Source organism: Equus caballus, chromosome 5 (genome assembly GCF_041296265.1).
Source record: "Equus caballus isolate H_3958 breed thoroughbred chromosome 5, TB-T2T, whole genome shotgun sequence".
NCBI lineage: Eukaryota > Metazoa > Chordata > Mammalia > Perissodactyla > Equidae > Equus > Equus caballus.
This window is the reverse complement of record NC_091688.1, coordinates 80,710,393-80,724,769: the sequence shown is the minus strand read 5'-3', so window position 1 is coordinate 80,724,769 and position 14,377 is coordinate 80,710,393. Positions and strand designations below refer to the sequence as shown.

Sequence of the window (14,377 nt, the reverse complement as noted above, 5' to 3'; positions counted from 1 at the left end):
AGTATCTTGGTTGAAGTGATCGATGATTGAATCTAAGCTGGATGAGGAAGGGAGTGAAGACGTAAAGGGACCAATAGGAATAAAATCGAGGGTTCTATGGATTACAGCAGTGCTTATCAAATTTAGTGGGTATAAGAACCACCTGGGAAGGGCCAGATCCTAAAATTATTATTCAGTGTGTCTGGGTGAAGACCAGAATATCTTCAACAAGGATCCTGGTTGATTCTGATGTAAGAAAGCCATGGACCATTTTTTTGGACAAATAGTGGATTTTAAGTTATAGTGAGTTTAAAGAAGTGATTTTTGAGAGGAGCTGAGAGAGAGAATACTGTAAGTGATGTGGATTAAGGCTGCCCCAGCTAGAGAAGCCCAAGGTGACCTGGCCTACATGCCAAACTATATGACCCAGTGGACTTTTTTTATGGTATGAATTAGGACTGCCCCAGGGAGAGAAGCCCGGGGCATCCTCAACTGCATGCCGATCTATATGGCCAGATTCGTATCTAAAGTTATATGACCGCACAATAACCAGACCCCATCTGCACTGAAATCATTTAATGACTTTTACATCATCTTTTCTTTTTTCCAGTAAAAATAAGTCACGTACCCATGCCTTATAAAATTAGCCCTAACCGTCAACTCAGGGCAGCAGAAGCTCTGACTGCTCATGGGTCCTGTCCCCATGCTATTCCACACTATTCTCTAAATAAAAAGCACTACTACCAGATCTTGAGAGTCTAAGAAATCTTTCTTTTGACTCCTCGGCTCACCGACCCCGCATCATGGTTACAGTGTGAGGTGACTAATTTATTATCTCAAAGGTGGAACAGCCTCGAATGATGAAAGGCTCAGGGTGTGCCCAAGAGAGTGGGTGGCTGAAGTGGAGGTGAATGTCACCACAGGTGAGGAGATCAAAGTACCGAAAGCCTAGATAATCCAAGTGGAGCTTAAAGCCAGCCCAGATGATGGCAGCACTTGGACAGAGGCAAAACTGTGAGCAAAGTTCAAAGTCATTGGTAAATGAAGGCGAGGGAACTGCAGGCGGGCAGACAAAACAAAGATGTGGGGCAAAGGCGGGTGTTACTGGCTAAGAGTTTTACACAATGGCTGAGAAGTGAAACTGGCTAATGTTAGTTGAGTGTTTACTGTTTGCGAGGCTTTACACACATCAGTCCACTTCACCTTCACAAACCACAACTCACAAATTTCACATAAAGTAGGTGCTATTTTTTATCTCCTTTTTATGATGAGGAAACTAAAGCACAGAGAAGTTAACTATCAAGAAGCATCTCACAGTTCTTATCCACAAATGCTACATTACCTGTCATAAAGTAACAGTGGCAGGTGTTTTAATACATTTCAACTGAAACAAACAAACACAAGATCTCCTGAATATTGTTAGGACTGGGGTTAATTCTTTGGGAAAATAATGGAAATATTTCTTTAAATTTCACTTGTTCAGAAACATTTATTCTGGCATGCGGTCCGCCTGGAGGGGTTGCCGCCGGGCCGGGCATCAGCCGCGCGCAGCCGTTTGGCGCACGTGGCTGCGCACCCGGCCCCCAGCACCCTGGAGCCGCCGGCCTCGGTTGGCCTCGGTTGTCGAGGCGGTGTCATCCCCGACCATCGTCGACGCGTTCACCGCGGGCCGGCGAGAGCCCCGCGGCGGCGGCCCCCGCGCTCCCCAGGAGGTTCATCTGCTCCTTCCCCGACTGCAGCGCCAGTTACAACAAGGCCTGGAAGCTCGAAGCGCACCTGTGCAAGCACACGGGGGAGAGACCATTTGTCTGTGACCGTGAAGGGTGTGGCAAAGCCTTTGTCAGGGACTACCGTCTGAGCCGCCACATCCTGATTCACACTGGAGAAAAGCCATTTGTTTGTGCAGCTAGTGGCTGTGATCAAAAATTCAACACAAAGTCAAACTTGAGGAAACATTTTGAACGCAAACATGAAAATCCGCAGAAACAGTATGTATGCAGTTTTGAAGGTTGTGAGAAGACCTTTAGGAAACAGCAGCAGCTGAACATCCATCAGTGCCAGCACACCAACGGACCACTGTTTAAGTGTACCCATGAAGGATGTGGAAAGCACTTCGCTTCTCCCCGTGGGCTGAAACGGCAGGGGAAGGTCCACGAGGGTTATATATGTCAAAAAGAATGTTCCTTCGTGGCAAAAACATGGACAGAGCTTCTGAAACATGTGAGAGAAGCCCATCAAGGGGAGATAAGATGTGAAGTATGCCAGAAAACATTTAAACGCAAAGATTATCTGAAGCAACATAAGAAAACTGATGCCCCGGAGTGGGATGTGTGTCGATGTCCAAGAGAAGGCTGTGATAGAACCTACACAACCGTGTCTAATCTCCAGAGCCATATTCTCTCTTTTCATGAGGAAAGGTGCCCGTTTACACGTGAACATGCTGGCTGTGGCAAGACGTTTGCAATGAAGCAAAGTCTCACTAGGCATGCCGTCGCACATGACCCTGACAAGAAAATGAAGCTCAAAGTAAAACCTACTCGAGAAAAGCGGAGTTTGGCCTCTCGTGTCAGTGGATATATCCCTCCTAAAAAGAAACAAGAACAAGGCGTATCTCTGCCAACAAACGGAGAGTCACTGCGCTGCCCTCCAGACCGGGCGCCCCTGACCATTGCAGTGCTCGCCCTCAGCCAGAGAGCATCTTGCTTTGTTTAAAAGGACTACACATCAGCCAGCTCAGTTATTTTTTTTCTTAGCAGCACATTTTTCTTTATTAAAATTACTGATGCAGAATATCTAAAAAAAAAAAAAAGAAACATTTATTCTTCACTATCCAGCAGGTGGCAGCACTAAATAACAATTGCATACTAATAGGTCATCTAAGAGAAAACAACACAGTCTGCACATATCAAGACTTCTGTCTACTCCATGCCTTGAAGATTTCTTCAGCAGCATCCAGTGTACTGTCTTTCTGTAAATAAATGAAATAATCATCGTTACATTTCAAAATAAATTCAAGATGAAGTAAAATTTAAATATCAAAAATACAACAAACTCAGTCTCTCGGGAAGAGTGGTGCAGTGATTTAGGAACCAAGTGCTCCTCGACCCTTGATAACCTGAGCCGGGCTGGGTCAGGCCCCAGCCTGTCCTTGGCCTCCGCAGTGATGACAGAGCCCAAGAGCACTCATTCAAGGGGCACATCTTCCCAGCGACTCAAGTCACTGGCGCCTTGCCTACATTAAGTGGGAAACCCAGCAGGGGCATGGACAGAGACTGGGAAATGGTGTCTGCAGCATCTTCCCTCACCTCAGGGGTCTAGGACACAGGTCCCAAGTGCTTTAAGAAGTCCAGAGGCAAATCAATCAATCCAATTATTTATAATGCTATATCCCATTGCCATCTGGCTGGAAAAGTGAATGAATTTCACAAGAATTCAGTATTAGAGGAGCTAGGAAGTGTGAGGCCAATCACTGTTCTTTACTGCTCCTCTCCTGACACTGAAGAAACATACAGATTAACCAGCATGGGACCAAAGAGCATCACCAAGAAAATGACTGACAAACTGTATAAACACAGTTTACAGTTTCAGTCTGAGTTTACAGCTCAGACTGAAAACGGTTTAACCTGATCCCAGCAAAAACCATGTCCATCAGTGTGGATGCTCTCATTATTCATAACCACTTGTGGCAGCCCAGGCGGTCCCCAGTGCCAAAGATGACCCACACTCATGAATGACACTAATGTGGCAGACAGCCTGAAGGATGTGTTGATGGGATTGATATTTATTATTTTCATCCATTTGGGTATGAGTGTGCAAAATCACTGACTTCCTTCAAAGAGGCTTCTAGACAACAAAAGAAAACCCCTCCCTTATCTTGCAACACATAGAGGATGCCAGGTGTAGCGAGAATGGAGGAATAAACTCCATGTTTTTAATGGTTCACAGCTGCTGTGGTCACTGCTATCTGTGAAAGCTTTCAGACGAGAGGTGCACATGTAGAAAGGTCTCTAGGCAGTGGATCCCTTTAAAGTTCTCCTTCAATATAAATCAAAAGTGATTTACTTTGCTTTCTTGCCTCTCACCTCACCCCCTTTTGCACATGACCTGACACCCTCAAGCAGGCCAGCTATAATCTCGTGAGATTGTAGGACTGAGACTCAATCTCGTGCCAGGGTGTTTGAATGTCTTTAGGAAAGGAATTTGTACTGGGGAAATCTTTTTCATTTGACAAATTGTATGACATTTATTGACTATGTCTATGGCCCACGTTGATATACAATTCCAAGATTTCTGAAAGAATCCCTATACCTTGCTGCTCAGAAAAAGTTTACTGAAAATGCTAGTTCAGTAAAATCACTGAAATCTGCAAAGCCTGTCTTCTGCTAAAATAATGTTTGTAGATATGGAGATGATTCTTTCTGACACAACTGTGGTGAATGGTACTGTTAACTGGCATTTGCTTAATTGAAAATAGGCAAGTTGAGCAAATTACAGCCATCATTCATTAAGTTTTGGATAGTACTCTAATAATTTGTTCCCTTTAATGAAGATAGATTTGAGGAGAGTAGAAAAAATAGAACGTAATAACTAAATGAAGATTTAAGTGAATATCTGATCTCAAGTGAAGAGAATTTTTCAAAGTAAGAATGCAAAGGGAGACTCCCAAAAGGAAAACAATCACAGTAATATATGCAGTAGTCTTGCCTTATCTCACGGGACACATTCCAAGACCCCCAGTGGATGCCTGCAACTGTAGATAGTATTGAATCCTATACATAACATGCTTTTTCCTATACATGCATACCTATGATAAAGTTTAATTTATAAATTAGGCCTAGTGAGAGATTAGCAACAACTAATAATAAAGTTGGCTTTGGGTCCATTATTAAGTAAAATAAGGGTTACTTAAACACAAGCATCGCAATACCACCAGTTAATCTGATAACCAAGACAGTTACTGAGCGACTATCTGGCGGGTAGCATATGCAGCGTGGATCTGCTGGACAAAGGGATGATTCAGGCCCTGGGAGGGATGGAGAGATTTCATCACACTGCTCAGAATGGCACAAAACTTAAAACTTATAAATTGTTTATTTCAGGAATTTTTCATTTAATATTCTTTGGGCCAAGGGTGATAGTGGGTAACTGAAACCATGGCAAGTGAATCTGTGGATAAGGAGGACTACCGTAACTGCAGAAACAAGTCAAACTGCAGCAGAACTTACACTGAAAAATAATTGTCTGCTCCTCCCCTCCTCAGCCTTCCTGTTACGCCCGCCATCCCCCAAGGCAAACTTTCATGGCAATTTCTAGTTTTAGTTCTAGCGCTTACCACTAATATCTAAATAATGCATATGTTTCTATTTCCTTACTTATCAACTTTAGACAATATTCACCATTCTCTGCTCTGAATAAGGAAAAATTAGTGCATTCACACTACTCTGTTCCCTCCCATCAAAGTTGCATAGTTACAATTACTGATAAAATTAATTTATTTTTTGAATAGGTAATACCTGCATATGGTATACAATTAAATTGATGGGTAAATAGTGAAAATCAAGCCTCCTGTTCTTCCTCTTCTACTTTCTCTATTTCTCCTTTTCCTTTCTCTTCCTTCTCTACAGAATTATTTAGTCCAAAAGCCATTGGGCGCAGCTGAGTGACGTAGGTGCCCATGTCCGGGGGCAGGGGAAGCCTTGGCAGCCTGGTACAGGACGTCAGAGTCAGAGTGGAGTGAGGAGGGTTTCCAATGTGCGTGGCACGAGGTGGAGATGATGGCAGTGGTGGTGCTTACCAGGAACAGCATATCAAAGTCCACGCAGGGTAAGCAAGCCATCTGTATGGCAGGGTGTTGGAGCCTGGATGGGGTGAGGCAGGCATCTGCCAAGGCAGACTGGCATGGGGTGTCAGAGCCCATGACAGGTCAGGGCTTCTATCCAGTGGGTGACAGGGGTGGCTTGGTGTGTGATGTTGGAGAGTTAGAGGAGGGCAGCTCTGCAGCAGGAGGGTGATGGCAGCAGCAGCCTGGTACAAAGTATCAAAGCCTGAGTAGGGTAAAGGGTGCCCGTCGGGGTGGTGGATGGAGGAGCAGTGGCATTGACACAAGACTGGTCACATACCAAGGTACTGATTAAAGAAATGATTACATGATGACAGCCAGGGTTTTCACTGTCAAAGAAGGGTGTTACAAATACGGAAAGGGAAAAAGCTAGAATAAACCCTGTGGTGGTTTTAATATAGTTAGACAGACATAGAAATAAATGCATGTGTAAATATGTGTATTTATGTATAGATGCGTGTGTAGGTATGTATATACTTTCATATATTCCCTATCTCTGTCCACTGGGAGGGCTTGGGAGCACCAATACCCCAATAGCAATGAGCACTCCTAATGCCCAGATCTTGGTTTGTAAATACCATTCTCCAGTAAAAGTTACTCATGATCGGGGTAGATAATGACAAGAAGAACCTGGTGCACCTTGCTATGCCAGTAAGTAAGGAAATGCTCAAGATGATGGAACATGTCAAAGGAAACAAAGGCCGGCCTGAAGGGGCTCCTCATGGTCAAATCTGGGAAAACCTGAGCATCAAAGTAAGTAATAAGAACAATAAATTATAACCCACTGAATAAAACAGGAATCCATAAATCTTTACATATATCAATCAATAAATGAATAAATTGCCTAATGAGATACAGAATATTTTCACAGTTTCAAAGTACCTCATCACAAAATATTGATTATTTATCAAGGGAAAAAGTGGAAGTTTACAGTAGAGAAGCCTGGCAGACACCACCTTAATCAGGTGATTAAAGTTGACATCATCAGTAATAGGAAAAACTAAAATCATGTGCTTCTTGATAGAATGCAACAAAATGAACATAGCATCAGTAGCATGGTTTCCTGCCAAAGGTGCACAACCTGAAAGTAATCATGAGGAAAAACAAACGTTGAGGGACTTTCTTCAAAATAATTGGCCAATAATTTTCGAAAGTATCAAGGTCATAAAAGTCAAAGGGGCCGGCCCAGTGGCATAGTGGTTAGGTTTATGCACTCTGTTTTGTGGCCCAGGGTTCGCCGGTTCAGATCCTGGATGCGGACCTACGCACTGCTTATCAAGCCATGCTGTGGCAGGTGTCCCACATATAAAGTAGAGGAAGACGGGCAGGGATGTCAGCTCACAGACATTCTTCCTCAGGAAAAAGAGGATTGCTGGTGGATGTTAGCTTAGGGCTAATCTTCCTCAAAAAAAGAAAAAAAGTCAAAGAAAACTGAGGAACCATTCCAGCTTGAAGGAGACATGACAACCAAATGCAACGCATGATTCTGGCCTAGATTGATTGATGATTGATTGACACAACTCTGGCCTGGATTTATTTATTTATTATAAAAAGGACATTATTGGGACAATTAGTTGAAATCTGAATTGGGTTGGATCTGAGGATTAGATAGAATGATACAGCAATGTTAACTCACGATTTGATGGTTATATTGTGGTTTTGTAGGAGAATGTTTTTATTTACGGGGAATATACATTAAAGCATTTGGGGGTGATAGAGGCATCATCAGTAATTAAGTCAACAATTTGCTCTAAAATGTTTCAGAAAAAAAGTTCTTGAACCATATATATTGAGAGTACTTTAAAAGTTTTTCTTTTTGTGAGGAAGATTCGCCCTGAGCTAACATCTGTTGCTACTCTTCCTCACTCAGTTCTCCTGAGGCAACGCTGGGATTTTATCACATATCCTTCCAGAGACAGTTCAGGCCTTCAAAAACAACTGTCTTCCTCCCTCGCTCCCTTCCTTCCTTTTCCTTCTCACACAAATGACAGAGTTCCATACCAACTGTTCTGCTCCTTGCTGTAAGCTTATGCTTTATCGCTACCTGGAGAGCTGCTTCATTCTTTTATCGATGTGAAGGTACCACAGTTTATTCAAGCAGCCCTCCCCGGTGAACATTTCGGTTGTTTATAATCCTTTGACATTACAAACAAAGATTCACTTAAAATCCTTGAATACAAGTCAATCCACAGACAAAAGCATCCTAGAAGTAGAATTGTTGAGTCAAAGGGTGTGTTTGTGCATTTACATTTGGATGGAAATTTTCAAACTAACCACTACAGAGATTTTACAAATTCTACTCCCACTCTCATCTATGTGAGTGCCATACAGAACTTTTTGGTTATTTTGGTGATTTCCAATCTAATGGATAATATACAATCTCAATGCAGGTTTGCATTTCTCTTCTTACGAGTGAAGTGGAGGAGCCTTTCATGTATTGACAGCTACTCAGGATTTTACCCATAACCAATGTAAAGTGCTGCCTTTTGGCTTATTTTGCCCTAAATTCAACTTCCTTTCTTTCGATTTCCATTTTCTTGGTATGTTTTGCCATCCTTTTATTTCTAGCCTCTCCAAGAGGTTGAGTTAGGTGTGCCAACTTTCCCTGGGGACTTCTCGGTATTGCTCTATCTTCCAACAGTGAATGTTGACGCAAAGGATCTGGGTTCACACTGATCCTCTTCTGCCCCCTGGAGGCCCGGATCTTTTTGTCTAGATGCCAAAGGATCATTCTTTATCTTTAAAGTCCAAAACAGTAAACAAAGTATAGCTCAGTGCTAATTATTCCGTGACAATTTTTCCTGTGATAAGGCATTCCCTTTCAATTTTTAGATTTGTTTGCTTGGTTTTTTAATGGAAAGCATTCTCAAAACAAAGCTATAAAATTCTTTCCTGTTTTTCCGATTTGTTCTGTTTTTGTTTTTCAGCGACTTCACGTTTCTTTCTTTCTTTTTTTCTTTTTGAGGAAGATTAGCCCTGAGCTAACATCCGCCACCAATCCTTCTCTTTTTGCTGAGGAAGAATGTACCTGAGCTAACATTTGTGCCCATCTTCCTCTACTTTATATGTGGGATGCCTGCCACAGCATGGCTTGATAAGTGGTGCATAGGTCTGCACCCGGGATGTGATCCAGTGAACCCCAGGCCACCAAAGTGGAGCGTGCCACCTTAACTGCTATGCCACTGGGCCAGCCTCTACTTATTTCATTTGTATTCTGCATCTATAATTTTTCTTTTTAATATTTTTAAATTCTTTGTTCCTTCCCACTTTTCTTTGCTCACTTTTCTCAATCCTTAACGTGTTTACCGAAGTATTTAGTACTCTTTGTGCAGTTTCCAATGTCACTACAATTACCAGTATCTTTATTTTGTGCCTTCAATTTCTTACCTGAGCTCTGAGAGCTGCTGTTTCATCTTCTTATATTATCTTACTCTATCTTCCCTGAACTTTAAAAATCTCTGCTTTAATTTCATTTTAAAGGTTTTGAATTTGAAATATCCTAATCTTTATTTGCTCTATGGCAACATTTTTCTGGTTGAATATTCTCTGATACTTGTTTTTCCTTGTACCTTTCAGCTTTTTTCCTCAGAGCATCTCTTTATAAATTCATAGGTGATTTCTTTTTATGACTTATTTTTGATTGAGTTCTCTTTGTAAGCTCCCACTGATGGTGCATCTAATGTTCCCATTGTTCTAGGTAATGAGTATGCTACCTGCTGGCTTTGTCTATGATTTGAAGATGTATTTGCAGGTCTGTATAAGGGAGGAGGCAGGACGGCAATAGAAGAGAGCAGATTCTCCTTGCCTCACAGTAAAGTTTAATATGATTGATGTAAAGTTCAGTGAGGGGGAGTTCCTTTAGATTCTGTTTCTTCCCAACTAATTTAATCGACTACTTCCAATTTAATACAACTTCTTCACATTGCCTCAACACAGCTTTTAGCAAAAATGGCAGGGGTGAATGAGCAAATCTACAGCCCAAACAGAATCTCCTTTCGACCCTGCCTCACATAGGTTTCTACCCTGCCTCTCTCATGACGCCAAATGGGTCTGGAGAAGCTCCCACTGCCAGTGCACTTACTGTTCCGATTGTTGTAGATAAAGAACAGGCTAACTCCTGGCTCTGTCGACAATGTGAAGACGCAGAAGCAGGAGCCTTTCCAGGCATATTTCTTCTACCATTACCTTCACTGTATTTGGCAACTCTTCCTCATCTACTGGGGAATTTGTTTTCCACTGTCCTAGTTATTTTTTAATAATTTCCAAGAAGAAAATGGGGGAAGGGTTGTATTTATCATTTTAAAACTGGAAGTCTTACATTACTTTTTCTTCTATTAGTTCTGTTTATTATGTCAAATAATATACCTATACCTCTATTTCTAGATCCACTGTAAGATGAGAATATTAATAGCCTTACTGTTTCTTCTACATTTTGGTCAACTAAATGTTGACATTGTTAGGTCATTAACATCTATATTCTATTCGGGATAAGTCTTCCATGGTTTGTCTCTAAAAGTTTAAAACAGTGTTTACACCATGTTGTCTAGGTTTATAGATGAGTATGTTGGTATAGAGTGCCATGATCTCAGCAAGATTGTTTTCAGTATCAATAACATCTTAAAACCAGCAATAATAAATTCAGTTCTTTTTAGTACAGATCTGATAGTGATGAATTTTCTCATTAATCAGAGATGTATATTTCACTTTCAGCTTTAAAGGATATTTTTCAGGATATAGAATTCTAGGCTGATATACCTTTTTATTTCAGCACTTTGAAGATGTCATTTCATTGTATTCTGGTCTCTGCTGTTTCTGATAAGAAGTTAGCTAACACTCATATAGTTGCTCCTATGCATGTGACGTATAGTTTTTCTCTGGCTGCTTTCAAGATCTTACTGATACTTTTGGTTTTCAGTAGTTTGATTATGATGTATCTAGGTGTGGTTTTCTTTATATCCTGTTGTAGTTCACTGAACTTTTAGATCTCTAGGTTACTTTTCACCAAATATGGGGAAATTTTGGCCATTATTTCTTAAGGTACTTTTTCCACTACATTCTTCTTTTTTTGGTACTCCAATTATATGTGTATTATACTTGATATTGTCTCATAGATCCGAGGCTCTATTCATTTTTCAAAAATAATTTTTTCTTGTTTTTCAGATTGAATAATTTCTACAGATCTGGATTCAAGTGGACCCTTTTTTCCCTAACATCTTCAATCCTCTGTGTGTTAAGCCCCATTTATTTTTCATATCAGATATCACACCTTAAGTTCTTGAATTTCCTCCCTTGATTCTCTCTTTTAGTTTTAATCTGTTCACTCACTATGACTATATTTTCCTTTAATTTCTTGAATATACGTAAAGTATCTGCTTTAAAGTCCTTGTCTGCTAATTCTACATCTGGGTCACCTTGAGTTTCTTTCCACTGACTGCTTTTTTCCTTTAGTAAAGGTCACATTTTCTTGGGTCTTCAGATGTCTAGTAATTTTTGATTGCAGGCTGGATATTGTAATGTTACACGGTAAGAAGACTGATTATGTTGTAGTCCAATAAACTCAACACCTCAAAGAGTGCTGAGTTTTGTTCTGATAGGCAGGTAATTTCATGGCAGCAAAGCCAAAATTTAAAACCTGCATATGAGCACATCATGTCTAGCAATAGAAAAAAAATTGTGCTTTTTAAATCAGAAGGAAGGATATTATAAACGTGTTTTTCAGTCGAACAGGGAACTTACCTTAATGAAACAAAATCGCACAAACTTCTCAAACTGTAATTTGGTCTCTGAATTACAGAATGCTGAAACTGGGATGGCTGACAGTTTCTGAAAAATAAATAGAAAGCTAAAATAAGAAAACTACTTACACTTCAAATATTAATTTTAGGACCATATAAATTAGAAACAGATACTTCTAAATATTCAATACAGTTTCCAAAAAGAAAAATGTTTTTAAAATCTTCCAAATAATCACAAGCGGAATATCACGCAACAAAACTACAGTTAACATTGTTCAAAGCATGTGAACAGGTTTCTTTCATAAATTAACTACAAAATACAGCACAATATCACAAAGGCCAATAAACATTACCTTATTTTTAGTCATCCATTTCACAAATTTATAGTCATAAGGTTCATTGTTGTTCTCCATGTCAGAGAGGTCTGCATCTAAAACAACAGTGAAAATCAGACTACCTATGCATTATATCTGAGGCAATATGTATTTCATTTAGGTCTATAAAGATTCAAGATTTTCTCAGAAGATATTCACAGAATCTGCTGGAGTCTTATACTGTATGGTGTGCTGGGAAGTGAGGAATTCACAGGTAAGCTTCACTGATAAGACACTACTCATAGATACATTTGGTTGATGATGCTTGTGCATACAGCTCTTAGCTCTTAAGACAGTAGGAAAGGGGAAGGAAAGAGAAGTGTTGCCTTTCCATTCAGAAATAATATAAGACTGTGATCATTATTTAGGAAGTAACACCTAAATTTATAAAATATTCACCAGTAATAATTATATCTCCAAACAGTCATTCATTATGATTGTAAGCTCCACAAGGGTAAAGTGTCTGTATCGCAAGCTATCATTATCCCCAACTCCTATGTCAGTGTCTAGCATACAAGTAATGAAAATTATATTTGTTGAATGAATAAATTAATATTATTCATTATTTATAAAAGGAGAATGTCTGTGTAGATCTTTCTTTCAAATATTATGCTTTTTAAAAAAAATTTTTAATTTGGGGAAAAACTTCAAATATGTATTTCTATTCTTATCTCTTGCTCCAATCTTGCTTTAAGGTCTGGGCAAGATATTTTTTCTCTGGCCTTCAGTTTCAGCAATCTACATTTAATATTGTTCTATTTTATTGACTCTTAGATCCTTTTGAATGTTGCAAAGCAACTGACAGTGATAGTGTAATCAAAGAAATTTTACTATTTATTCCTCAAAACAAATTGAGGCAGTTATCCTCTTTCTTTTATTCACGAAATACTACTGGGTCTCTTCATATTAACACCATAAAAACCTTGATGCTGAAGAAAGTTTCATCTGTATTTTTTCATCTGAAAATGTTCTTACTTAATGATTTTATTTATGTTCTCCCTTGTGCTTTAAGAATGTAAAATTTCCATATAATAATGCTAATAATTTACTACCTTTACTGAGCACTTACTATTTGTTAAGCATGTTACATGATTCTCTCATTTATTTGTCCTACAACACTGAGAGGTCATTAACAATCTTCACTTTATAGATGAGGAAGTTAAATTACTATTTAAGTTATATATATGCATGTGTTTTAATTCAGGTCTGGCTCTAACAAAAATTACAACTTAAAAAAGTCAGAGTCTAATTGTAAATTACGTGAAAATGCCATGTGACAAGTACATAATAGTAGTGTATTCAAGGGGAACCCAGAGAAAGGGTGATTATGTACAGCAGTGGAAGGAAGAATAGGAGGATATTAACTGTAATTGACACTGGCTATACAATTCATTTATTCTTTTAAAGCTTAGAAAAGAGGAGTTTATTGTCATGGTGCTCAGAAGGAAAGAAGGGAATAAACACAATTATAAAGATTTTATAGTTAGAAGAAAGTCTGAATCTATTTCTTTTGAATGCTTGAGTCAGAGATCCTCAAAGGAACTAAACAAAATATTTCTTTATGAAGGTAGGAGTTTGAGCCACATTATGATAGCATTAGCATATTTAAGCAACCTATGAAAGTCAAAATTGGTTGTCGCATTCCCTCTATCTCCTCCATAATTTTGGATCTTATTCTCTCGCTAGAACATCTATAATAATCTCCTTATTTGTCATCTTGTCTTCTATTCAGATGTTCCCCTTTTTAGTTCTAGAATGCAGCTCATTGGTCTGGAAAGTTGATTAGTGCAGGAGAAAAAAGATAAGTTCACTGGTTAGGACATAGATCTCTGGGTTCAGAGCCCAGTTCCACTACATATTAGTTGATTAACTTTAGTAAATTTCTTGATTCTCTCTCTATCTCATCTTTCCCATCTATCAATGGGGACATAGCATCAATCTAATAGGGCTTTTGTGAGAATGTGATCTTTGTAAAACTCTCAGCATAATACATGCTATATCATAAACACTGAAAAAATATTAACCAGTTAGTCATTGCTATGAATTGTAAAGGGAAGTAATCACTATGTTCATGAATCTTACGGTTTGTTTTTATTTTCAAGCTATCATCAAATGAGAATTGGGATTTTTGCGTTTGTCTTTAGCAAATGGTGGGACCAACCTCTACTATATGAAAGAATTGCCATATGCAACTTAATCTGAGCAGATGAAGGAGTAAAATAAAATGAGCTTGTCTTCACATGTAGGAGGGTCTTACAGACATTAACATTTTTCCCCCACAGGTGAAGGAGGACGATAAAAAGAGACATCTTTTTTTCCTATCATCACCAAAGCTTTTCTAATCAAAACCCTTTCTGCTCCTACTATTACACACTACTTCAAGATCTAAGACCTAAAATAGTATTGCAAGCAGGATGGATCAACTGAAGATAGAATGGGAAAGTATTTAA

At 39.3% G+C, this 14,377-nt stretch overlaps 1 protein-coding gene and 1 pseudogene across 13 annotated transcripts in view; one reads left to right on the top strand and one right to left on the bottom strand.

Moving 5' to 3' along the window:
• The first annotated feature begins 1,478 nt into the window (after nt 1-1,478).
• Nucleotides 1,479-2,691, top strand: LOC100062159 (transcription factor IIIA pseudogene; annotated as a pseudogene).
• A 28-nt stretch (nt 2,692-2,719) lies between these two features.
• KYAT3 (kynurenine aminotransferase 3) overlaps nt 2,720-14,377 on the bottom strand; it is a 54,370-nt gene continuing 42,712 nt past the window's right edge. For all 13 annotated transcript variants that reach the window (XM_023641713.2, XM_070267326.1, XM_023641710.2 and 10 more), the window contains 3 exons: nt 11,907-11,983; nt 11,555-11,641; nt 2,720-2,947 (listed from right to left, as the gene is read on the bottom strand). In XM_023641713.2, the coding sequence (XP_023497481.2) occupies nt 2,885-2,947; nt 11,555-11,641; nt 11,907-11,983 (227 nt within the window). In that variant the 3' untranslated portion in view covers nt 2,720-2,884. The remainder of the gene's footprint in view (nt 2,948-11,554; nt 11,642-11,906; nt 11,984-14,377) is intronic.